The 27,360-nt window shown below is 36.1% G+C and overlaps 1 protein-coding gene across 1 annotated transcript; it reads right to left on the bottom strand.

The window, feature by feature from the left end:
• LOC145666230 (uncharacterized) lies at positions 1 to 22,581 on the bottom strand. Its single transcript, XM_081733296.1, has 7 exons — positions 22,490 to 22,581; positions 19,737 to 19,890; positions 11,823 to 11,947; positions 9,344 to 9,446; positions 4,717 to 4,996; positions 2,007 to 2,060; positions 1 to 98 (listed from the first exon to the last, which is right to left on the bottom strand). The coding sequence occupies exons 1-7, from the start codon at positions 22,579 to 22,581 to the stop codon at positions 1 to 3; spliced, it is 906 nt and encodes a 301-aa protein (XP_081589422.1).
• Positions 22,582 to 27,360: the final 4,779 nt, after the last annotated feature.

Here is a 27,360-nt window from a genome sequence, read left to right as displayed (position 1 = left end):
TTACATGCGCTTGAATGCGAAGAGTATTTTGAAATTCTCTTCATCACATACTGCGGGACACTTATTCATTTTCTCTATACTTTCTCCCTTACTTTTTGCTGAAATAAAGTTAAACTAAAGTTAAAGTACTTCTAGATGTGTATTTACAATTTAAGTTTCAAAAACGTTTCATGTCTAAACTGACATGTAAGACTTAAATGAATCTAAAACTCACTATATGCATATCCAAGTACTAAGTATCTAAAGATCACTATACACAAGTGCCAGTATTAAGTATCAATCGTTTGCTAGATATTTGTTCTCTCCCATCTTGGATGTTGAATTCGCCAAGACATCTTCTAAATTTGTCGCTACATATCAAACAAAATATGTTTCCACAAATAATACTTAGTGTTCAGAACTTTGTTACAATTACCTTGATTTTAATGTTGAGTACACGAACATCTCCAAAATAACATCTCTGAAGGCTATGGCGTCATAAACGAGAACATCTTAGAATTCATTTTCAATCGCTTTTGTCCAGTATTCACTGTTTAAATTAAACTTGTTAAGCTTGCAATTGACCATCCGCTTCAAATATCACTTTATCCTGTGTTTATCAATACCGACTCCTAAAACATTATTAAAAGTATTCAAATTCACAAAACGTCCTTTAAACAAATATGGAGTTGTATAAGAGGATCATTTGAGATGCCACAATGTACAGCAACAGGGATGTATTATTGTTGCCTGATAGTTTTCGGAGCACTGATGTTTGATGAAACATACAGGCTTACACGGTAGTCAAGAACATTTCATTTGCAGAAGTTCACATGAGTAATTTCTTTTGTGTTATGGTCTCTATGGGCATGATCTCCATATCCCTCCCAAGCTAATTGGAAGTAAACTAAACCGGTCGTCGAGAAAATATATTACTATGGGCGAAAGCAATCCAACACAACTTGATGACGGTCCCAAGTTCGGTAAAATAAGGAAATTAGACATTAGAAAAAGCATCTGGTTGTGAACGCTATTCGGAACCATTTTGATAATATCTCTAGATAAAACCGGAATTGCTAGAAATGTACCCAGAATGTTTCATATGAATGTGGACATAGGTAGTTAAAGTAGAATTTATTATACGGGTGTATCTGTGTATAAAGGTAATTAAAGCCTACTTATTTTCTCAATATATTTTAATTTTTGCTCATTCTATCTACGTTTAGTTCTGCAACGAATTAAAGAACTACCGGTAACATAATTTTAGGGCTGCGTTTACTTAGCAGAAAAGCGCTTAGCTCTGGAGCTTGAATTTACTGGTTCGATTCAAACCATCATCAAGTGAGGTTTGTGATTTATAAAACTCTGTGGGAATGGATTTTCTCGCAGTTCTCCGATACCCTCCTACATTTTCATTCTACTATTTCGAGCGCAGTCATTTTTCTTACCATCTCCCTTAGCGTTAACGTGTAAGGTTAAACAGAAATTAAAAGTATAACATTTGAAGAACAAAAACAATTAAACAATTTATTTGGGTATGCATCGACATACCCCATAAATACGCCTATACCTTTTCTCTCGTTTCGCAGTAGGAGTGCACAGTAATCACTTTTTAATTAACCCAATTGAGATACTTGTCTCCATTACCTATTGATCAGCCTTTTGGAATATTCTACTAAATTACCAATGGCTTGAAAATGAACAAAGAAACTTCGAAGTCAGTAAAAATCGCTCATGTTGTTCAGTAGTACTCGAGTGACTTCACTTCAATCATTTGTAAATTATGGAATATGATATGGTAAGAAGCACACGTTGCATGTCATATTTCTAACTTAGGTCTATTACAAATGTGTAAGCTAAGATCCGATGTATTTTAATTACTTATACAACCCTATTTTGAAATCAAGTAATATATATTTTTTTGTAAATTTTACGAGAGTTTGAACCCTGAAAATGCATAGCACGAAATATGTTTCCCATAAACTGTTTTCATTGCCAATGTGCCCTTACATATTATGAGATCTTACCTATTTCCTCTCCGATACATGAAAGTCCTTTTGTGTCGCATTCTGGATATGATCCTGTAAGGAAATAAGGATCATGTCGTGATCAAATTAGAGGAAATACGAATTCTCACTAACAGCATGTAACATAATTTAATAACCTAACTATATATATAAAACTACATGAACTGACATAAAATAAAGGGGCACTTCCGGTTGACGTGAAAACTTGAAATTTGACATGATTGTAGCTTTTGGAGACTAATCTAGAGGAATATTGTCAAAAATAAATATTGTATTATTAATTTTTAAGGAGTCTAAACTCAAAGAGGGATGACGAAATTCACCATGTTATTTAAATGGGTCTTTTTTGGACCTGTAATGTCAAATTTTAGGTACTTGGAATTGGTATACAAACTTGAAATTCTATATGGTTGTGTGTTTTTGTTATCGTTAACTAAATAAATCACAAAACAATCTAATTTTAGAGTGGATTTATGGATAACTGACAAAACCTTTCCCATATTATTGATATGAGACACCTTTTACACGCCGAAATTATTGGGCATTTGCTGTAGGGCTACAATGATTAAATTTAGAATGATTGTAGCTTTTTGGAACTTATCTACAGGAAAATTGCCAAAAGTAAATATTTTTAATTTTCAGGTAGTCTAAAGGGGAGATGAAGTAATTTCCCATGTTATTTAAATGGACCTTTTTTGGACCTATAATAGCATATTTTAGGTACTTAGAATTCGAATAAAAAATTCGGTATGCTTATAGTTTTTCTCTATCGTTACCTAAGCAAGTCATCGAAACAAAAATTTCCAACTGTAGAATGGTTTTATGAGGAACGGAAAAATCTTAATGTTATTTAAAAGGGAACATATTTTACATCCCAACATATTGAGGCAATTCCCGTAGTATTAGAATGATGAAATTTGACATAAGTGTAGCCTTCTGGGACTAACTCAAAGGAAAATTACCAAAAGTGAATAATTTAAATTTTTAATGGATCTAAACGGGGATGAAGAAATTGCCATGTTATTTAAATAGGCGTTTTTTCGGATACAAAATCTTATCTTTTAGGTAGTTGAAGTAGGGGAAGAAATTTGCAATTTGGTAGAATTGTTGGTTTAGGAGTTTCGAGGCCGTAGGCCGAGCAAACGCGAGTTCTGGTCCAAATTCAGGAAATGCAATTAAAGAGCAAATGCACGAAATTCACTCCTGATGCAAAAGACTGAGGTACATAAGACATGCGAGGCCGTAGGCCGGGTTAACATGTGGGTCTGCGGGCGGAGCCCAGCCAAAGACTAGTTCTCTTATTACTCTAAATAAAAGATATGATAAGCATAATTTATGATGTATTGACTACAGAAGCTTCACACAATATAATCTAAACCAAAATATCTGCATTTTAATATGTAATCTTTAATTATCTTTCTATTTGATTATGGCACATAGAAGGCGCGAACATAAATTCCTGCTCCTCTGTCACTTACAAATGTTTACATAAGTGCGTATCATATATAGATACATTATATATAATTTTGGTAGAATTGAAAAAAAAACAGTTTTGAACTGTCCATAGTAGGTAGATATAGTATATCCCTACTTTCCTATAGAGAAAGTAATATTCATTTGTATCATATACTTTATCAAGTTAAATATAAGCTACAGTCATGAACAGTATTATTTAAGTATAGAAATGTATTATGTGATAAAGTGATAAGGAAATGTTATTTTACATTGGTAGGTATTCATTACAAGAATGATAGAAAATCTTTGCATATTCTCGTACACAACATACCTATATTTATTATAGTAAATTGAAAGTAACTTAACGTTCAAGGTATAGTTCCTTGTGTTGCACTATTTGTGGTCATCTCCCTGCCAGTTCCTCAATCCCATGTTGATATTACGTCTCGTCCTTAGAGATAAAAGAGCAACTCAATGCTGTTTCCACATCCTACTGCGTGTTGAACCATTGAGAATTCGAGAAGTGCGACATGAATCGAATTAGGTAGTAATCTAAACGGGCAATGTCAGGAATGAAAGCCGGGGGTAGCAACAGTTCGATGTCCTCAAATTATTTCATTTTTGTAGTGTTTCTCGATCCGAATGTGGTTTTACATTTCGTTGTTGTAGAGGACGCTTTGCTGATGAATCCTTCACCAATGAAGGATGTTTTGGCAAAGTGCAGCATACATTATCTCAAACTATTTGAAATAAGGATCGACATTGATGTTATGACCCTTAACAATGAACTCGAAGTGAATTACCTTTCATATTTCCACCACACAGGAAGCAAGACTTGGAAGCCAAACCAAACGGGGAATTCGCTATCCAATTCACGTGAATGTTGATTTTCAAACAAATAAAATTTGAACAGAGGAGCGGTACAAAGAGAATAGATTGTGATGAAGAAAGAAATTTAAGTATTAGTAGCAGTTCTGTAATAAATCATATGGAAGAGCATTGAAACATTTTCAAATTCCGTTGTTTATCCCTCGTAGGGAATTGCTTGTCAAATTGGATTATTTCTAATACAATACCTCCAAATATTACTGAAAAAATCTTACGCTAGCCTTTACACATACATTGTTTCTGAGAGTTAAAATAGCAAACCCACTCATTTTACGTGTAAGAATAAATAGAAAGTGATGATCATTATTTACTAAATTATGATATAGTGAATCAAATGTTCAGTCTTAAGGAGCAAACATAAACTTACCTGTGTTAAGAAACAAATGCGGAACACATTCACATTTCCTAATGGCGTTTTCGTATTTCCTCTGAATAGTGCATGCTACTGGAGTATAGATAGGACTTAAAAGCAGCTTAATTTCATCTCGAAATATACATTTCCTTTGAGCTACAGTCAGATCTCTTATACTTGGTGAACTCACAGTTGAAGTTAAGTCCAAACTATAACCAAACATAAGTTTTGATTCCCCAGTTTCTAAATAGTTCTTACTTAACTTTGGATATTCATACTTAGAATTGATGAAATACTATTAGAAAGAAAACAGAACGTAAATGTAGTTGTTTTAGTGATAGTGCAATATAAAATGAATATAATTTCGTATAGCTAATTTTAAATTACAGGGTTAACCTAAAAGAAGTAGACAGTTGTACTATGTATAAAATGTTATGTATTTTTTAGCAAAACGATTTTACCTTTGGTACATGCGTACATACTTGAAGTTTTGCTGCTGATAGTTTTTCTTTTGTTTAGTGAAGGGTGTATGACGTAAGCGGTTTTGCTCTCGAACTTGACCTTGACGTGGCTTGGAGAAATTTGACGAGTCGAGTTGAGAAGGCGTTCTGAGTTTTGAAATGCGCCAACAAAAAATCATTTACTGTAGTGCAACGTCATTTTAGGACAAAGTGCGGCAAACAACCACCCACATGGCAGTCCATTTATGACTGGGTGCATAAATTTGAAGAGCCAGATTGCCTGTGTAAGAAGAAATCCACGAGAAGACCTCCAGTGTCAAATGAAATAGTTGAGCACGTTTGTGCGAGCTACGTTCGCAGACCGAGGAAATCGACGACACGTGGAGGAAAGGAACTTGATACCTCTCAAACGATTGTCTGGAACATTCTCAAGTTCTATCCATATCGATTGCAATTACTGCAAAGTCTCGGCGAAAGTAACAAACAGCAATATTTAGAGTTTTGTGTGTTTATACGAAACCTTTGTGAAGAAAAGGATTACTTCCTTCAGCTGCTTACATTTGGGGACGAATCAACCTTCCACATTAGCGGTGTCGTAAACAAACATAACGTGCGTATATGGGGAAGTGAAAAACCCTCACGAGATTGTGGAGCAGATTAGGGACTCCCAAGGGTTAATGTGTTTTTTGTTGTATCGCCCAGAAAGTTGTGTGTATCGTTCTTTTTCCAAGAAGAAACCGTTACTGGAAGAACGTACCTGGGCATGTTGCAACTGTGGTTGAAACCACAACTTGAAGACTATAGTGACTATTTCATATTTGTGCAGGATAGAGCCCCACCACATTGGCATTCCGATGTAAGAGGTTACCTTGACAAAGTTCTTGCTAGGCGGTGGATTGACCGTTCAAATGATGAGAACATGGCTATGACTGAATGGCCACCAAGAAGTCCAGACCTCACACCATGTGATTATTTCTGTAGGGTTTCACAAATGATAAAGTGTATGTTCCCCTATCCCTCGAAGTCTGACGCAACTGAAAGAACGAATCAGAGATGCTGTTACATTGGTGGACAGTCAGATTTTGATGCGTATTTGGGAAGAATTGGACTACAGACAAGATGTTTCCGTGTAATAAATGAATAACACACAGAACCGCTGTAGTTGTAACACAAAAAATTCCAGATGTACCCTACAACTCATGTAAGTTATTTCACCATGTTATTAAAACTCTTAATTTGGGGATCACTAAAATTGTCTATTTCTTTTAGGCTAACCCTGTATAATAGGTATTATCCATTCATTGTTTAAACTGAGAAGCTTCTATAAACTGCGATTTCTAGTTATTCATTCTCCATTGATGTTACAACTTTCCCCTTGAAGAGTTCCATCAATGTAATCTCTCTCGTTCTATTTCTCTTTATCCTTAAATCTTATCTTCTGCCATGTTTCGGAGATACATTTTCTTTTCAATAAGTGAGATAACAATTTACTATTTCGCTTTTAAATTAAGACCAGAAATTAATAGGTAGATTTTTTCTCTTCAGATTTCTATTAATATTCATGAGTTGACTTTCTTGTACACGCTAAGCTAGCAGTAAGGCGTTCACCTCTGGTACTACAGGCCTTGGGTTTGACCACAAACGATACTGTTTTATGTTAAGGTCCATAAGGATTTTATGTTATATAGAGGGGAAGAAGAGCATAAAACAAGAAAATATAGACTGAAAACGTGTTTAATAAGTGTTATCTATTGGGTAACATATAACTATAGGGTGTAGCCATCAAACACACCAGAAAACACTACCAAATAGCCGCTGTCATATACTTCATTTCTAAGGACATCAAGGACTGAACTATAAGAGATTTGTCAATGCAGCATAAATGTTTATTCTCCTTTTTCCACTGAAGGCAAGTATCTGCTATGAACGCAATTATCTGCTATTTTCATTAAACGTTTGCCTCTACAGCTAAGGATAGGACATTTTACATCTGTTGTATTTCTATTATACGTAACTTATACGTATTTTCGATATATGTGACAATATCTTCAATATCTAATTGCAATATCTAGTAGATTTATATCATATATATTTATGCTATGTAGTAAGCTACCACTGCGAACGTGTGTCAAATGTCAACGTAAATACAGTGTACTATCAACAGACTTGTCCTACATCCCTTGTACAAACTAAATATCACATTCCTCTATGATGATCCAGTTTCAAAGGCATTCATTCACCGAAATAAGTTATCTAGTAATACAACTCGAATACGAGGGACACTGATACGTTCTCGCTCTGAACCGGAATGACTTTAGCTACAGGAACAATAGTCAAGATGAACACACTTGACACATCGTCACTCCAACTTATCGACCCCTTCAAAGATCTTCTGATCTGCAAAATTCTGTTTTATAGCTGCTTTAATTTCCTTATCACTACTAAATTTGTGTCCTTTCAGAACTTTTTAACCTAGGGAAGATATAATAATCAGAGGGGCAAGATCTGGTGATTAAGGTGTGCGGTTAATCCACTGAAACCTTATAATTTTCAGAAAATCAGTCGTTCATCCACTCTTGTAAACGGGTACATTCTCTTATAGAAATAATACAACTCCTTTCAACTTTCAAGGGATGTTTCTTTAAGAGCGGTATTGATCTTAGCCAGTAAACTGCAGTAATATTATGATGTTATTGTTGATCCCTTTGAAAGATAATTTAATAACAAAACACCATCCAGAACATTGGAGCAAGCACTCTGCCCACGGAGCTCTTCGCTTTAAATTTATTTAGCCTTGGAGATTCTTAGTGGAGCTATTTTAATGACTGTTGTTTGGCCTTAGAATCAAAGTAGTGGAACAAATTTCCATCTTTCGTAAATCGCCGATTCACAAAGTTGTGATTCAAAATCAACTGAGAAGATGTTACATGTTACCTATCTCATTGGCCTGAAAACATTCGGGAACCCATTTGCTGAAAGTTTGTGAATGTCCAACTGGTCATGGATTAATGATCAGACTTGTTCACTGGATATGTGCAAAGTCTTATCTATCACTTGAAGTGAAATTCGTGTTACTGAAAATGAGGTCATGAATTTGATCCACTTTTTCCAGAGTTGTCACTCTGACACTATTCTCCCACATATCTCATCATCTTTTGAAAAATCGCCATGCTTAATGCTTGAGCTCCACTCCTTCAGAGTGGAGTATAAAGGGTAAAGTTCACCAAATGAGTTTAGTAATCAACTATAGATTTCGTATGTCACTTCTATTGAAGAGTAACTTGGTGACGCCTTGCAACTCCTTCTTGGAGAATTCCATATTTGGCTGCCCCATGGTTAAATCAATGACCTGTAAAATAAAAACGTTTAATTCTAAGGTCTGTGACAAACATCTTGGTATTTAAGCTAAACGAATAAAACGCAAGCTCTGGCGCGACGTTGCCAACTTGTAAAGGAGTGTGGCTATGGGTAACCAGACAAACTACAGCGCGATCAGGTGACAGGGGATAGACGTGGATGTGTGCAAAATAAACGTGATAATACCGCTGGCCTCTCATTTGCTAGCAGCATTTAAAGGGAACTTGGAGCACCGCCTTCAAATGTCAAGATGTTTGTCACGCCGTTTAATATCATCTCAGCTGGCACTTACACTTACAAAATGTCATGTTTCAAATACAATGAATTGTCTCTATATGACATGTGCGGGAAGGGTTCGGACCGAGAAGTTATCCACCTTGTGAATAGACCCCAATGTGCATGAAGCCGACATTCGGATTATATCTTATTTGAACATCCTACAAAATCAGTGCAGGGAGTGTTGTCCATTTGGATGTTTGAAAAATATTCCAAAAGGTCTTCTTCGCAGAGCGCTTGTTGTTGTGAGCTGATTTATATGTGAAGTGAAAGAAATTCAATCAGGAAACTCACAACGAAAGACTTATGCAAAGGAAATGTTTCCGTTGAAGTGCTGTGCGGCTATGACCAGGTCCAATAGTAAATATGAAGTCTGTGATAATACTTTACGACCTACTGGGGGCTTTAGATTTCGAGTTGATAAATATTGACCGATATCCTGCTCCAGTAAAAAGAAAAGTAATTGAAGCAATATTACACTCTTGTCAGTAATTAACGGTTTCCAAATGATATTTTCTCATTTATTTCTAAACTTTAATACTACTTACTTTATTACTCTTTTGTGGATATAGTAGACCAATGAAAACTTGAAGGCCACTCATATCAAACACTACTTCCTCCTTTTCGTTTGTACCGTCATACCATACTTTCCTATAAATAATAGAATATACATGTATCAAGGCAATTGCCACCAAGAAAAGAATAGGATTTCCATACATGTTTACTGACTACAAAACATAACTCGTAATTGTGCAGAGATAAATAAAACGCTTTGAACTCCAAATTCCGAAACTCTCAACGGTTATAATCGTACGGAAAACAGTAAACTAAAGTTTTAAATGTACCCCCAATTTCTCACGCAAAATATCCAACAGATGTTCAATTTCACGCATCAGCATAGTTGTGAGTAAGGCTCGGATTTCTACATGTCATATTATTTAAATAAATTTTACGTCCCACGGTTATGCCGGCTAGGGTAAAGGAGACGTTGATGATGAGAAATGAATGAAATAGTGGAACATAAAAAGTGGTAGGAAAATGAAGAACCCCGAGAAAACCCATGCATACCGTGTTTGTCCACCAAAAAGTTCACTTGGCGAAAGCTGGGATCGGACCAAGGACATCACCAGAAGTGAACGCTCTACCACTGAACCACCGCGGCCCGTGTCATATTCTAATTTTACTATTTGATTACACATCTAATTAGATATAAGCATATTTCTGACTACTGGACACAAAAGTACGGTTGTTGTTGGTCATATAAATGCATATTTGAGATCTGTAGAGCATGTATCTTTATAAAGTTTTTTGATCATTAAAGGCAGAAGCCTTATTTATCACATTTAATCCGCCTCCGCAGACTAGTAAGAAATAGTTGGTCTGACACCGGTTGAACCCTTCTTAACGGAGTCCATTGCATCCATTTTTACTTAACGTGGTGTCTTTACGTAACACATCCGAAGCATTCACTATACATTTACTAATTATTATGTTCCTACAAGCCACACAACACATTCTGTCTATTTCTGAAAAACATTCAGACATAGCGCTCATAAAGGCACAAGTGGTATATATGACACAAATGTTGAGAAACTTTATAATTTCTCTGTTTATCTGCAACGAAAAATGCACAGTTAGTAACAATTATGATTATTAATAATAATAATAATAATAATAATAATAATAATAATAATAATAATAATAATAATGATAATAAAATTAATAATAATAATAATACCGTGATTATTATAAATGATTATAATCATGGTAATCATTTATGAACACCCTGTATATAGATTACAAATAGTAGTATTAGTAATAGTAACAGTAGAAAAAGCAGATATAGGTGAAATAGAAAAAGAGGGAGAACTGGAGTAAAAAATATAAACGGGATAAAGTAATAAAGTTATTCAGCTAACTACAATTAAAATAATAAAGTATCATATTGATAAATCGCTATGAATATTTCTGCTGTTATCGTGAAGGCATTTTTTTTTTTTTTTTTTTGCGTAAGATTAGTGTTCTTCAACTATATTTAAAAGCAAACATTACGCCAAACCTGATATTTGTGAAATGAAAGTTTAATTCGAAATAGGAGTAATATAAGTCAACAGAAACACTGTCAAAAATGTTAGTATTACCAAACGAGGAAAAATAAGAACTAAACAAGAATAGCCTGAAACTAAAGATATAAAGTTGTTCTGTCAAATGTTTAGAGGAATATATCTATGGGTATTTGGACAAAGGTGTTATTAATCATTCTTTTACTTTTCAGGATACATATTTCAAGGCATCTCATAAACCAGAGGTACATCCAAAACTTTGTTTTTATTAATGGAATATTTACTGGAGGTCCCTTTGTTTTTATGTAATGTGCTACAAATGTTAAAACAATTCGCACATTATCCATATCACTTAACACTTGAATTTCGAAGAAAGAAACGTCCGAAATTTAAGAATTGCAGACAATTGGGCCTATTTATCTCTTCCAAAACTTAACTGATTGCTTTTTACCCTAAAACATTGTGTATTTTAAAGAAGTATTTTAGCTCTGGGCAGAAATATTTCCTGACTTGACTAGCTGAATTGATGACATCATCACTGGATGCACGTTTATCTCAGTCACAGGATGATATCTACTGATCATCCGCTTCCAGATTTTCCATCAACCACTCACGAGTCAGAAAGTAGCATTTGTAACTGGAAGAGCTGTCAAAGACTATTCAAATGATATTAATGCATGGTACACAAAAGCAATCCTCTAAAATGTGCTCTTTTTTCGGATATTAAGTGTTTGCTCAATGAAAGAGATTTTCTAATTATTTATACTAGTTTCCTTTAAAGTCTTGTTCTTTTTCTTGTGGTGGCATTTTTAGTTTCATTTTATTGACTACAATTACATGTTTCAAGACGTTGTAATATCTTGCAAACTCTAGTTTCTTAATGTTTCATTCAAACGTATGTACATAATTAGCAATAATAGTGAAACAGTGAGATATATAGAATTTAACTGATTGAAAGCCTTACCGTGTGTCATCTACTAAATCAGAGTTAAATGCACTGCACAAACCGAACCCAGTTTTCATAGGAACTCTTGTGTATGCGTCCCTTGTAACTACATGAACAACTGACGACTTTGGGTAAGCATTTACCTGTAATTTAAGAAAACGAAGAGAAAATTACAGTGTGCCCAAATTTGAATTAAATCTGATTTGGTTAAATAAAGCATATTCTTGACTTTGTTATACATTGGCACTGTCTTTGTAGTACATGATTAAGAAGGATAAATTTCGAGAAGATTAAACTCAAAAATAAAGATATTTTTATGATATAATGTTTTTCTTTCGTATTACTTTCAAAAATAATAGGTATGGGCCAACGCCGAAAATTCTCTCGCTCAAATGTCTTAATATAAATCACGTTATGTCGCTGTTATTAGTGAAATATTTATCTGCGAAATAGGAATAAAATTAGGGGAAATTGTCTGAAAAGTAAACTAGTCCTTCTGAGTATTTTCATAAGAACTAATTTTTGCGATAAGACATTAATGATATATTTACTTGTAAAATATGATGATAAAATCATCCTCAATGATAAATTACTTCTTGTAGATTTCTTTCAAGATGAACTAATTATTCGATATTGTCAGATTACTAATGAAATATGGACAAAATCAACTGATTCGTTTCTGAAAAATATTGCGCGAAAAAAAACGAAGAGTAAATATTCCTTATGGAATTCTAAAAGACAAATGAGTTAAGGCGTGTTGTTACGTAATTATTGAAATATTTATTTACAAAACATGAACCACGTTGCTTTAGTTGTTTTTGAGAAACTTGTCCAAATTAAAACTCAACCCAAGCAATAATCTATCCATGTGCATCTTTTACAACCAATAAGTCATGCCATGCTGTTAGATTATTAACGAGTTGAGTTGATTTTAGTTTAGCGACCCTTTCAGCAGCGAGGCTATACGAGACGTAGACCTACTGATTAACGTGGAATCCGAACCACATGAGCTCCCGCCGGGAATCGAACCCGGGTCTCCCACGCCAAAGGCGTGTAGGCTAACCTCTTAGCCACGGAGGAGCTCAGATTATTAACGAAATATATATTTTTGAAATATGAACAAAATCGCCAGATAAACTTAACTCTAAGGGTAAACTTCTCTTCTGGACTTATAGGGCAAGTAAGTTAGCTCGTATAGATTATAATCTAACAATAATCTAATAGACAATTATTAACAGAATATTTATTTGCGAAACACGAATGAAATCTTCTCAGTTGTTCTGAGAAAATTGCTCCAATAAAAATATCCCCAAGAGAAAATAACCCATAAAGAATTTTTCAGAACAAATGAGGTATGCTATATTGTCAGGTTAGTAATGGAATATGTATTTACGTAATAGGAAGAAGGTCGCCTGGTCAAATGTAATCAAAATCAAAAACGAGGGAAAGGTTCTAAAAAAACTCACCTCGCGTGAGTAGAACCCTATTCTAGATTTTTCTCAGAGATATGACGTACCACACTATGGAGCTACTATTGAAATATTGATGTTCTACACATAAACGAAATCGTTAGAGCCGTTTGAGAGAAAATTGATTTTTCTCTTTTCACACTGCAGTAAACTGCCCTTTATTTCTTGGGCAGGAAAAAAGTTTAAAAACTTCAACTGGAAAAATTTTATTAAAATCTTAAGAATATGATAATGATACAACTTGAATATTGACTATTTTTCATATTCTAACGACTTTCTATGCGATTTCCAACTACATCGACATTTCATGAATTAATCATTAGCTTGAAATGAGTAACTAATATTGTGGTTTCATTTGCACTGAATGTAAGTTTCAACACGTTCTACAATCACACTAAATACCTAGTTGGAATAATGTTTTTCATTTAGGTATTGTGCAGTTCAAATTGAAAGTGATTTCCGCGTACAATTCTGATGGATTTTATAATTAAACACAGTTTTAAGTATGTTATTTTCTAAATATTTCATCTAAACCATTGGACAACCATAACTCTTTTCCTTCTCTTCTAGGTAGTTATGAAGAGAAGATAAAATATGTATTTAATTAGTTTAAACGTAAAGTTAAAATTCATTTTTTTCTCTAAACTTAGGGAGTTTCGAGACATAGACATTATATTTGAATAATTGTAACCATGATTTCAACCCTTCTTCATCGAATTTCGAAATATCCTTCCGTAAATGTCCCACATGTCACAAATCCAATTTACTGTTCACATTTCTAGCTTAAGTATGTTGGCCAACATGTATATTGTAAAAATGGAAAAGAAACAACATAAAGGAAAAATAAGTGTTAAAAATGAACTTTGAATATAGTATATATAACTTTAACAAACTTTTTATCATTTAATTTTCTTAAACTTCTTATCCTAAGAGAAGATGAGTTCAAAATTTATCATCAAAATACGCACAGTATCTCACGAAACATTCAAGTCAATACATTTTTCATTGAAAATAAGATGGTATACGTCAAAGATTTAAAAAAAATTGAATTCTGCATTTAAGCGGAGAAGGGTATAATTTTTATATTCGCTTTCTTCGCGTTCGAATGAAGTCTTTCTCATCATCACAGAAAACAGAATAGCCATTTGAAGTGAATATTTGAAGTTTTGATTGATTGAGAGTTTTACGTCCTGTTCAGCAGCGAGGCTATATGAGACGTGGACCTACTGATTAACGTGGAATCCGAACCACGTGAGCTCCCGCTGGGAATCGAACCGGGTCTCCCGCGCCAAAGGCGCGTACGCTAACCTCTTAGCCACGGAGGAGCTCTAATATTGGAAGTTGTTAGCACTAACCTTGAAACAAGATTTTATCTTATTATTATTATTATTATTATTATTATTATTATTATTATTATTATTATTATTATTACTAAAATGAGTATCTTAAGTACTACAAAGGCCCTCAGTGCTAATACCAAACTTAGTGTATGTCAATATTGCTGCAAGTTACGTAGAGGTATCTGACACATAATCCTCGTGGTGAAAACAACTGGACATATTGCTCTGCGTTTTTGGATATTACGCTCTTAAGAGAGGAAGGAGAATGTCCATATCTTCTCCCATAGTAAGTTTGACAAGTGATAAAGTTTGTTTGTTTCTTTATCAGGAGAAAATGGGTCAACCTTTTGAATTAAATTTTCTAACCCTAGACAGTCCGTGCTCGGATCTGCTACTTGAAGGACCAAGGGGGTCAAATTGAACAATATAGTTTTTAGTAGCTTTCAGAGTATAGTTTTCAATTTGAGTTAACGTGTTGAACCATATTTTAAAAAAATCTTTTCAGGGAATTGTACTTTTTATTTGTAAACAAATGGCTAAATACAGTGAGTATTAGTATTTCATATATTTGACACGGATCATGATTTTTACATTGTTACTTTCATTCAACTGCATATACTAAGAATCTATGACTATTAACACTAGCAATATAGTATTTCACGGGAGTCTCATCTTAGGGAGTTGAAACTCGGTATACAAATTCCTCATCTATATTATAATATCAAAACTAACTATGTTTGTTACTCTTAATCTCTTGAAGTACTCGACCGACCACAATCAAATTTGCAACATTCATGAGGTTTGGGCCTAGAAGTTATTTTATCTATTCGCTGCGACGGTGTAACTTAGGGGAAGAGGAGGGGAGATATAAAAAATAAATAGAACTTAATTACACTTGAACTATCCGACCGACCTCAATCAAACTTTCAACATAGATAAGGTTTGGGTCGGGAATGGTTTCGTCATTTCAGGATGTAGGATTTAGATTTCTGGTCTTTCAACATCTATGGTCATTTAACTCGTCACGTATGAGTGATAACGTTCCTCGGCGAGCATACTATCCGTGAAATGGAAAGGAAGAAAGGATTAGGGAAAGAAGGAAGTGACCTGGGACCTATAAGTTAGGTACCACCCCAGCATTTGCCTAGTATGGATGCGGAAAAACCAGGAAAACCTCATTCAGGATGGCTGACCTGAAGAAGGTTTTAACACTTTTTCCACTGAGTGACTTCACCGGGAATCGAACTTGGGACCTCTTGCACCGAAGGCGAGAGTGTTAGCTACTACGCTACGCAGGGTCACTTTTTGTAATTTAACTTCGACGTTGCAACATAGGGTAGGGGAATGGGGAGATATATCTAAAAACAATGAAAATGAAAGTGACTGCCTTTCTTACTTTATCACTCTTAAACCACCTTACGGATTACGATCAAATTTTTAACATCCATGATGTTCGGGGCTGGGACTGTTTATATCTATTCACTTTGATTATGTAACTTAGAGGAGGGCTACAAGTTGAAGATATAAAAATAAATAAACCTTAGTAATTCATGAACCAAACCACCAATCTCGATCAAATTTTCAACATAGATGAAGTTTGTATCTGAGATATTTTTCACTTGATTTTGACGGAGGAAGGTAGGGGAGTGGAGTAGGAGAAAATATGCCAAACACCGCTAAATGTGACTATATTTGTGAGTTACTAAATCAAACTTTTCAACGTAGATGAGGTTCGAACCTGCAAAGTTTTTGTCCTTTCACTCTGACGGTAGAACTAAGGGGAGGGGAAAAGAAGGGGAAATATATAAAAAAAAACAACAAAACTTAACACCCAATCTGTCTCAATCAAATTTTCAACATAGATAAGATTTAGTCCTGGGATGTTTTCGTGATTTCACTTTGAATGTGGAACGTAGGAAAAGTGAAGGGAGAGAGATATTTAAAAATTGAAAATGAAACTGGCTGTCTTTGTCACTTCATCACTCTTAAAGCATTTGACCGATCACGATCAAATTTTCAACTAGATGAGGTTCGGGAATGATATGTTTTTTTGTCATATCACTTTCGCGGTGCAACTTAGGGGACGGGATGGAGGGGATATATATATATATATATATATATATATATATATATATATATATATACAGGGTTTGTATGATAAGTAATGAGACCAGGTCTGGAAACATTGTTTTATTGATCTGATCTGTACAGGGACTTAAAAGCTTTCGAAGTACTCTCCTCTTGCGTCGATGCACTTCTGCAATCGATGTTTCCACGCTGCAAACGCCCCCTGGAAGTCAGCAGCCGGCATGTCCTTTAGAAATGTGGTCACGGCTGCTTGGATGGCTGTGACGTCTGCAAAACGGGTTCCTTTCAAGCGTGGCTTCAGCTTCGGGAAGAGGAAGAAGTCGGCCGGGCTCACATCTGGGCTGTAGGGTGGTTGTGGAAGGACTTCCACCCCAATCCGGGTCAAAAAGGAGGTCACTAAGAAGGCGGTGTGGGCAGGGGCATTGTCGTGATGCAACTTCCACCGGCTAGCGATCGCCGGTCTTTTCCGCTTGACGCTCCTGTGCAGTCTCTCAAGGACTTGTTTGTAGAAGGCGGCGTTGACGGCTTGTCCTTGGGGTACAAACTCCTTGTGGACCACCCCCACATTGTCAAAAAAACAATCAACATTGTTTTCACCTTTGACTTCGACATTCTGGCCTTCTTGGGGCGCGGGGACGCAGGAGTGTGCCACTCCGCGCTTTGACGTTTCGTTTCAGGGTCGTACTGGAACACCCACGACTCGTCACCTGTTATGACGTCATCTTCAAAGTTAGGGTCACTGTTCATGAGGTTCAACAGTTCCTGACAACAATCAACACGTCGTTGCTTTTGTTCGTCAGTCAACACTCGCGGCACCAGTTTCGCACAGATTTTTCTCATTCCCAATTGTTCCGTCACAATCTTGTGCACTGTTGTGTGGTTCATATCGAGTTCATCAGCAATCAATCTCAACGATAATCGACGGTCTGAGTTCAGGAGATCCCTCACTTTTGCCACAGTTTCGTCCGTAGTCACTGTTGTCGGGCGTCCAGCCCTCTCCAGATCCTCAACGCTTTCCCGGCCGTTCCGGAACGCACTGTGCCAACGAAACACCTGGGCTTTGGATAGGGCTTCCTCTTTGTAGGCCTCCGTGATGAGAGAAAGCGTCTGAGTAGCCGTTTTCCCCAGGCGAACGCAAAATTTGATCGCATAACGCTGTTCGATGGAACCCTCCATGTTTGTTGATTTTCCGCCGTGACAAGAATGTTCACAAGGGCTTTGTCCAAGGCTTGTCCGCGCTCCACTAAGGCTCGGAGCCAACTGACGCGCGGTGCGTTGCTTTGCTCGGACCCCCCCCCTACATCCTCCATCACCGACAAACCCGCTCCAGCGACACGCGCGCCGCGGCGCGGCGAGTCTCATTACTTATCATACAGACCTTGTATATATATAATTGGATGGAGGGAATGGGATGGATGGAGGAAATTATATATATATAATTGAAAATGATCGATAATAGTGCCGAATCGGTAGTTTTCGAGGTCGCTGTGATGAACAGGACACTTCTAATGCTGTTTAAATCGAAATCCAGCCACGCTCGACTTGAGAGGAGGAAGAGAAGACATATGAAAGTGATCGAAGATGAATGATTTCACAGAGCGTTCTAGTGTTACTAAAAAGTGATTGACTAACGGAACATATTACAACTTTTTAATTTAACCCAGCGAAATGGATAATTGATGCTAGTTAACAATAAGTGGCAACGTGCTCCAACGTTCTCAAAAATCCCACTGCTAAGTGTAACTGGAGTATTCTAGAAAGTGTCCTAATTTCCCACATCGTACCCATAAAACGACCAAAGCAAGGACATGATTCAACCGTTTACAATGAACTTTTGAGCATAGCTAGCACTTCGATTCACCTAGATATATGTAGGTGTAATCCTTACAACAAGTGTGTTAATTTGAATTAATCAAAAGAAAAGTCACTAAGAATTAATTATGAATTTTACGCACATTAACGACGTTAATTTTCCATAACGCCTTATTCCCATTGTCATTTATGAGATGACAAGGAATCTATTATCATTATTCACAAACTATAATGTATCATCACCAAATTCGTATTAAATAATGTATCTCCCATTTGAATATTTGCGTTCCATCAGTGTGTGTGATGTTTTGTGAGGGATAGATATTGAATTCACTGGCCATTTTCATATAGTGGCGCCACTCGTCAAATTCTATCAAGTTGCTAGAGTCTACGCTCTAGGATTAGATTCTAGGATTAAAGATATATAGATATACAATATGTCTCAAAATTCCTCTGACATAGGGTATTAGTTATTATCAAAGTTACAACAAAATGTGAGAGGGGAAACCGTCTCCAAATATGATATTTTCAATCTAAACTGAAGGAATTTTTAAATTGCACGAGACGTTTGAACTGTACACTCTTTATGCGCCCATTGTTAAATGAAAATGCAAGGTTGCCATTTACCTTGGGCTGAGGGAGGGAAGGACGAGACGGAAGGTGGACAAATTTTGTAAGAGTATGATGAATGGGAACATGTTTGAAATGGGAACTGGCCAATAAAACGTTACCATAGAAGACATTAACTTCATTTACTGATGTAGGTACAGTAAATGGCAACGTTAAATGTTCATTTAATATTGGGCGTATAAAGAGTGTATAGCCTAAAGGGCTCGTCCGATTTAAGAGAAAGAATTGCTGCACTTTAGATTGAAAACGTAATATTTGGGGACGATTTCCCCTCTAACATTTTGTTGTAACTCTGGTACCCAATGTCAGTTACCCAATAACAGTTACCCAATGTCAGGGGACTTTTGAGACACCTCATATATATTCAGGTCATGAGGTTAGGTTTCATTTCTTCCTTATTATCTACTAAAACTTGAGCATGTAAGTCTAGATTTTCTAGTTAGGGTGTTGGATAAATGGTTATTATAAAAAACGTGACATTTCTCCAATTTGAACCAAGTTATTTCAAATTGATTTAATAATTTCCAGCTTATTACAAGATGATAGGTACAAATTTTGCTGACATGCTTAAAAACTTTGCTTTAACATCTTACCTCTTCTTGAATATGAGTAAGAGTCGTATTGCTGGGATCACTATAATTCTTGTATTTTGCAAACTTTTCCATGTTTGTCACATTAATATTCCCAACAGCTTGAATGTAGTCTACGTAGTTCTTCTTCTGTTTCGACGGAATATGTTCATATTTTCTGGAATATAAATTTATGTGTAAGTTACTAAAGACAACATGTTGTAAATGAAGTAGAGGATAGAAAGTTAATATCAAATATCGTATGAAGAAAATAGCCATCCTGTAGGGAATTTCTGTTCTGACAAAATATCTTAGAAAATCTATCTAGAAGGTTGCTTCCTTTCACAGATCTAAAATACCTAACACATGCCATCTGTGTATCAAAATGCATTATCTCTAACGCAAGAGGCTCCCTTGTGGTTTAATGGTTAGTGTACATAGGTTTGTTGCTTGAGACACAAGTTCAACTCCCTCTGGGAGCTTAGTGATTATGATTTCACAGTAATATATAGGCATCATACACTTTTGGTGCTCGGTACACTAAACTCCAAACCAGCTAACAATTAATCATCCAGCATTAATCGAATCTAGGATCATGCTCACGTAAAGAAAGCACTTTGTAACCTATCTATAAAGAGAAACATCCATGTTGGTTTTGATTTCCTCAGAAATATTGGTTGCTTAGAAACGTTTAGAAATATTAATTATAAATAAAATTTCCACTAACACAGAATATTCAAATCCCTTACCTAAGATACTTAAGAAACTGTTTCATATTTTTTTCTCGTGCAATATATATATATATATATATATATATATATATATATATATATATATATATTGTAAGGATCCCCACGTCACCGCACTATGCAATAGCCATGCGCACTACATGTGTTAATAGTAAATATAAACAAACAGACGACGGTCCCGAAGAAGAGTCGCTCAACATCGCAAACACTCGGAAGGACGAAAATCAACGAAGGAAGTCGACAATACAGCACAAAAGGGAACTGCACGCCTCGACCAACATCAATTCTCCCGGATTGATCGTAACACCTAAAAAACCACTCACGACGCTTGCTCACCGAGAGGTACCCATCCTTAAACGCACAAATCTTGGTCACCGGGTTTCTTTCCTTTTTCTCACGACGCACGGTCACAGAGAGTAGCTCACCTCAAAGCCCACGACGCTTGGTCACCGGGTTCCTATCTTAACCTTACCTAAATATATATTAGAGAAATTGCTTATTATAATTGTGTATGTAAGAAAACTTTTTATAACAAAAAGGTGAAGCGAAAGTCCAAATCCCGAGTACATTTTATTGCTCTACACATGAAATTTGACATGGTAGATGCGTGGGCGTCTATTTACAGACAATAAAAGGACCTTCCTACGGGACGCTCTTTTTATTAACGAAAAAACGGACTTAGAAACTTTTAACAATACAGTGTATGTGTTACTAAAAGCAGGATCATATAAAAGATAGTACCGTATTGTCAGATACATTCACATTACGGTAGATAGATTCGTTATAGGCTGGCAGATATTTATGCCGACACCTAGATCGGGAAAAATACATATAAAGAAGGTGATAACAATATGGCAGAATCAGGCTCCCGTATACCTGTTAATATTCCTCATTTAACTAGATATTCGGGTCGAGTACAGACGAACCCGATCGATTTTTCATGCTGTTCGATCATTTGGCTTTACTTCAGGCATAGACAACCGAAAAGAAAAAAGAAATTCTCCCAATGTATCTGCAGGACGTAGCTATCGGTTTTGTTTTACAATTGTAAAATCAAAACCAATTTGACACACTAAGTTACGAACAACTTAAAACCAAATTAATTTCTCTGTCCAGCTCAAATTTACCAGCGTATAAGGCGGAATTAGAAATTTTCCAAATTCAACAAATTGAAAATGTGTCGGTCGATTCATATTTTTTAAGGAAATTAAGAACCGTCAGACAGCTAATGCTAGAAGCTTCGGAGAAACAGAAAATTCATTTTCTTTCATTGGGATTTCAAACATTTACTGCAAAAGATAGCGTTAGAGTCATTTCCAACAAACCAGCGCCTGCAGGATCGACTTCTTGAATTGGAAAAGTCTCAGGACCTCATGCAGAAGAGGAATTATGTGGAATTGTTACAAGCAATTCATTCTTTAATCGGCCAACCTAACCGCCCCTCAACATTTCCTGTGAACGACTTTCATAGCCAAACGAATCCTAATTCATACTTGCCAACCTGTAAAAGGCGATAAAATTTCAGTTTGCTCAATTTTTTATAAGAAGAACCACGGAGCCTCCACGTGTTGGAATAATCCTAAAAATTCCAACCAGGGAAACGCGTAGATGGGCTTGCAGGCCAAATTTAAGCCTCGCGGGCCATTTCAGAAAAGTCGGCGCGGGCCACACAAACACCACCACAATTAAAACGTAATTGCATTCAGGAAGTGCACGCAACAGTGGAAACTTAAGGATAAGTACGACAACTTTTTCACCCAGACGCCCTATAATGAACACCGAGAACATGTTAAGCTGGAAATAGAAAACAATAAACTATTGCTTAATATTAGTGTAAATGCAAGCAGTCTACCATCTATAATAGATACGGGTTCTAGTCTTAGTCTATGATCAAGACGGGACGTACCCACAAAATGTACGCTAATACCATTTCAAATTCGTATCAAGGGCATTGCTAACAAAGTTATAACTATGAAGGAAGTAGCTGTAATTAAATTCAAAATTGGCACCAGCACCTCTTCACATTACTTCCGCATCATAGATGCTGACTTTAATCCGATTTTTGGGAATGACATTCTCACAAGACTTTTCTCTGAAATAGACTTGGAGAATAACTCCATATCGTTATATAAAAAATCTAGGAAACCTACGTTCCCAATGGAAAAAAAAGAATCGGAAAAAATGTTACTCACTACTCACTCTTTGCACTTGCAAAGGAAAGCAAACGTCATCACAGCCAGTAAAGTTACGATTCCGACGAAGATACATTTCTACTTTCCTGTATCGATTCAGAGAAACAATTCATGACCCTGCTTTTTATATTACTTCACTACAATCATTATTAGACCGATACGGCTTACAGGCAATGACCATGAGAGTACTGAGTAACGACCTTACGTTATTAATTTCCAATCCTACGGCACAAATAAAAACGCTAAATAAAGGTACATCAGTGGCGTATACAGAGGAGGGCGTCAGGCCTTGTGTGGAATCTACAGGCATGTAATAGCTATACCAAATATTTAAGCATACCGTTTCAAAATACAGAGGATGTTTTGCAGGTTTTAAAAAGAAAAAACCTAATAACAACCTTCGACATTTCTCAATCCTATTTTCAGATAAAATTGTATCCAAAAAGCACTAAATACAGACTTTCGAGGTAAATCATACACGCAAAAGTTATAAATTCCTTAAGTGCGCAATGGGGCATTGTTCTTCTTCCCAACTATAGTAATTAAAATGCTATTAGACGGCTTATCTAAACGCATTACCAATTTTACTGATGACATCGTGATCGGTTCTTGTACATGGGATAACAGATCTCAGATTTGGAGCTTTGGTTCCTAAAATTACGGAAGCACGACTTCCGAGCCAATCCCAAGAAGACGCACCTATGATATAAAGAGCTCCCAGTACTAGGATTCCTTGTATCCGGAGAGAAGATAAGCATCTCACCGAAAATAGCAAAGAAGATCAGGAATTTTAAAAAGCCAACTACCAAACGAATACTTAAAAGCTTTATTGGACTTATGCTCTTATCTACGAATTCATATTAAGGACTTCACGAACAAGCTAGAACATTTCCAGCAGATTTTTACTAAAAATACCAAATTTAAATTGACATAAAAACATGATGAATTATTCGACAAGCTGAAAGAAGACATTTTGAATGCCCTTCTCTCTATTATTTCGACGAAAAGCTAGAGATAAGGCTGTACACAGATGCATCCTCACACCAGATTGGATTGCTATTAGCCTGTTATGAACTCAAAACTAACGAAGAAAGAATCGTTTCCTATTGTAGCAGACGTCTCACAAAAACTGAGACCAAGACCTCAGTCTGGGAAAAAATATATATTATATATGCTTTACGCAAATTCAGGAATTTCTTATTTAATCGTAAATTTAAATTGTTTACAGACCCAAAATATCTAACTTCTTTACGTACTCACCCGGACAGGGTAGGAAAATACACTCGCTATAGACTTTTCTTAACTGACTATAATTTCGATATCTGCCACATCCAAGAGAAGAAACATCTGGCTGATATCATCAGCCGCTTACAGCAGAATAGCGTTGATAGTTCAGAACCCATGGACCCACATCAGGCAATCGAAGATCTACATGCATACAGATCCAATTCTCTAGAGGAACCCATTCTTCAAATAGAATACTCAGGATCTTTGAAGAACTTACGGGAAGAGCAGCGTAAGGATGACACAAGTGCTGATATAATACCAGTTTTAGAAGGGGGAGAACCGTCAAAAGGTTCTACCATGAGAGCAGCTAAGTATTTTCGATTAAAAGAAACCTATTGTATCGCACACGTAAACATTCAGAACTAGGGCTACTTCATCTTATGTGCATCCCGAAAAGCTTGGCGGGACATTGGTTCGAGTTTATTCATAAAGACCCGTCAGCGTCCCATTTTGGGTTTTTAAAGACATATGAAACTGTCCTTAACAAATACTACATGCCAAACATGAAATCATACTTTGCATTCATAATCAAGAACTGTAGGAAGCGCCAACTCTCTAAAAAATTCCCATGAAAGCCACAAGGAGAACTTCTACACCACCCGATAGGCCACATAAGAGAACGACGGATGTTCGACGGTTTAATCCCTTATTCGCACGAAGAAGGAAAACCAAAATATATTTTAGTCGCCATCGAAACAAGTACACGTTATATAGTGACGAAGGCTCTTAATTGGATTACGGCAGACACGATTGAGCAGTTTTTATTGCAAGAAATAATTCTGAAATTCGGCGCCTTTCGTTTAATTCATCTGGACAGACATTCTGTGCACATAGCGAAGAAACTTCAAAAACTAGCGCAAATATATAATTTCGAATTTAAGTTCTGCCCTGCTTTCAACCATCAAGACATAGGATTAGTCGAGGTCATTAACAAAACACTACAGAATTTCTTAAAATTTTTCGTGCATCAAAATCACGAAACTTGTCCAAAAATATTATCTCATATTACTTTTGGTTTGAACAGTATCGTTCAATTAGGAACGAAGAAATCAAGCTTCTTTATCATGTTTGGTTACGAACCCAGGACAATCAGCGATTCTAAACTACAGATTACTCCACAGCTACAACTTGAACGAGACTGACTCGTAAAACTTCGAAAAAAGACACGGCAAAACTTACTGAAGGCTCACGAACAACAAAAGAAGTATTTTGATAAAAGACATAAACAACCAACTTTTCACACTGGAAATAAAGTACTAATTTACTTCCCCTTTCGAAGAGTTGGAGAGTCATCACAATGGACCGATAGATACTGCGGGCCGGCTACAATAATCTCAAAACTAAATACTAATCTCTATCGAGTTCGTATGCCCCATAATTTTAGAGACAGAGAATAGAATATTTCCATCGACAGGATTAAGGCATTTCCTGCCGCCGAAGAATATATATACAGCGATAATGATGACGTACGCACCAGGTAGGAAGAATGAAAGAGAAGATAAGAAGAGAGAAAAAACAAGAAGAGAGACAGCAACAAAAACAACGGACATTACCTTCAGTGACGTAGTTATAACTATTAACTGTAATCACCAGAGCTTCAACAGCCTCTTCGTTGAGGGAAATGACGTGCCATACGGATCTTGCTTAGGCTCGAGGACAACCTGTCAGTGCTTTAACATCAACTTTTCGATTGTATTTGTGTGCTAGTGTCTCCTACAGTGCTGCATCCGTGACCAGTGCTTTTTTTTACTTTGCATTTGTGTTTCAGTGTTTTAGTGCATGTCCATTAAATGTTTTAGTGCAATATATACTGTGAACAATTCACAGCTTCCATACTGGCACCCATAAACCAAAAAAATAACCCTGTGGCTTATTTTTTTCTACGCCCCGGGGTTGTAAGGATCCCCACGTCGCCGTACTATGCAATAGCCATGCGTACTACATGTGTTAATAGTAAATAAAAACACAAACAAACGTCGGTACCGAAGAGGAGTCGCTCACCATCGCAAACAGTCGGAAGGACGAGAATCAACGAAGGAAGCAGACAATGCAGGATAAAAGGGAACTGCACGCATCGACCAACATCAATCTTCCCGGATTGTTCGAAACACCTAAAAACCCTCTCACGACGCTTGGTCACCCAGAGGTACCCATCCTTAAACCCACGACGCTTGGTCACCGGGTTCCTTTCCTCTTTCTCACTACTCACGGTCATCGAGAAAGAGACACCTAATCTAGACCCCTCTCACGACGCACGGTTACCAAGAGTACCTCACCTCAAAGCCCACGACGGTTGGTCACCGGGTTCCTATCTTAACCTTACCTAAATAGATATTAGAGAAATTGCTTATTATAATTGTGTATATAAGAAACTTTTTATAATAAAAAGGTGAAGTGAAAGTCCAAATCCCGAGTACATTTTATTGCTCCTCCCAAGAAATTTTAATATATATATATATATATATATATATATATATATATATATATATATATATATATATATATATATATATATATATTCTGCTCATACCATATTCCTTGCAAGGAGACTGTTCTTCTACCCTTCGCCAATCTGTAATGGGGATCGCACTTTGCTTTACTACCGATTGATTTCATTATATTTGTTTCTATATATTTCGTTCACTGTTTAACTCTTTGCGGCACGAAGTTTTGCAAATGTTATGTAAAAGTTGGTATAATATAAGTATTACGTGCTTCAAAGAGTTAATAGATGTGGTTCATCTGTATGAATAATATTGGTTATGTTTTTTTGTACCTGGAAATACTCTCACTTCCTCATTCTGTGTGTATAATTTCTAAGCTATGTGCTGTGCAAGATGAAGCGTTACAAACTGATAGATAGCACTTTTACCAACAGTAGATATAGTGATAGCGATGCTTAAAAACTGGAGACAATATACATTCCTGTAATGTACTCCTCTAACAAAAGGGAATAATACGATCTACTGGTACACGCATTTCCTATCTTTGTGAAACTGTAATCATTCGCTCGCCATATTTTCGAATAAATACTACCAAACAGGACGAACTACCTTCCTTCTTTGCTGGCGTTCCAACATCCACAAACAAGTAACGAAAATTTCCGAATCCTGAAATCGAAGCTACTTACCGTTTTTACATTACATTGCTAACGAAACATCTTGTTTTAATCTGTACAGATTCCGAGTTCAATAGCATCCAGCCTCTAATGCAGAGCTAATCTCTAATAGCATAAACGAAACTATATCGTTATTTTCCTTTTGTGAATAAAATGCAAATCTAAAATCTAATTCTAAATCTAATTCTTAATTTCACATCACAAGTAAGAACAAACTCAATCATTCCGTATTTGTTGCCTACAAATGATAAAGAATCTGCGTAGCTCCGAAGTCTGCTTTATGTTATGTTAGTAAATTATCA

Source organism: Thermobia domestica, chromosome 12, assembly GCF_964235325.1.
Source record: "Thermobia domestica chromosome 12, izTheDome1.hap1.1, whole genome shotgun sequence".
Taxonomy (NCBI): Eukaryota; Metazoa; Arthropoda; class Insecta; order Zygentoma; family Lepismatidae; genus Thermobia; species Thermobia domestica.
This window is presented reverse-complemented; position numbering and strand designations above follow the sequence as displayed.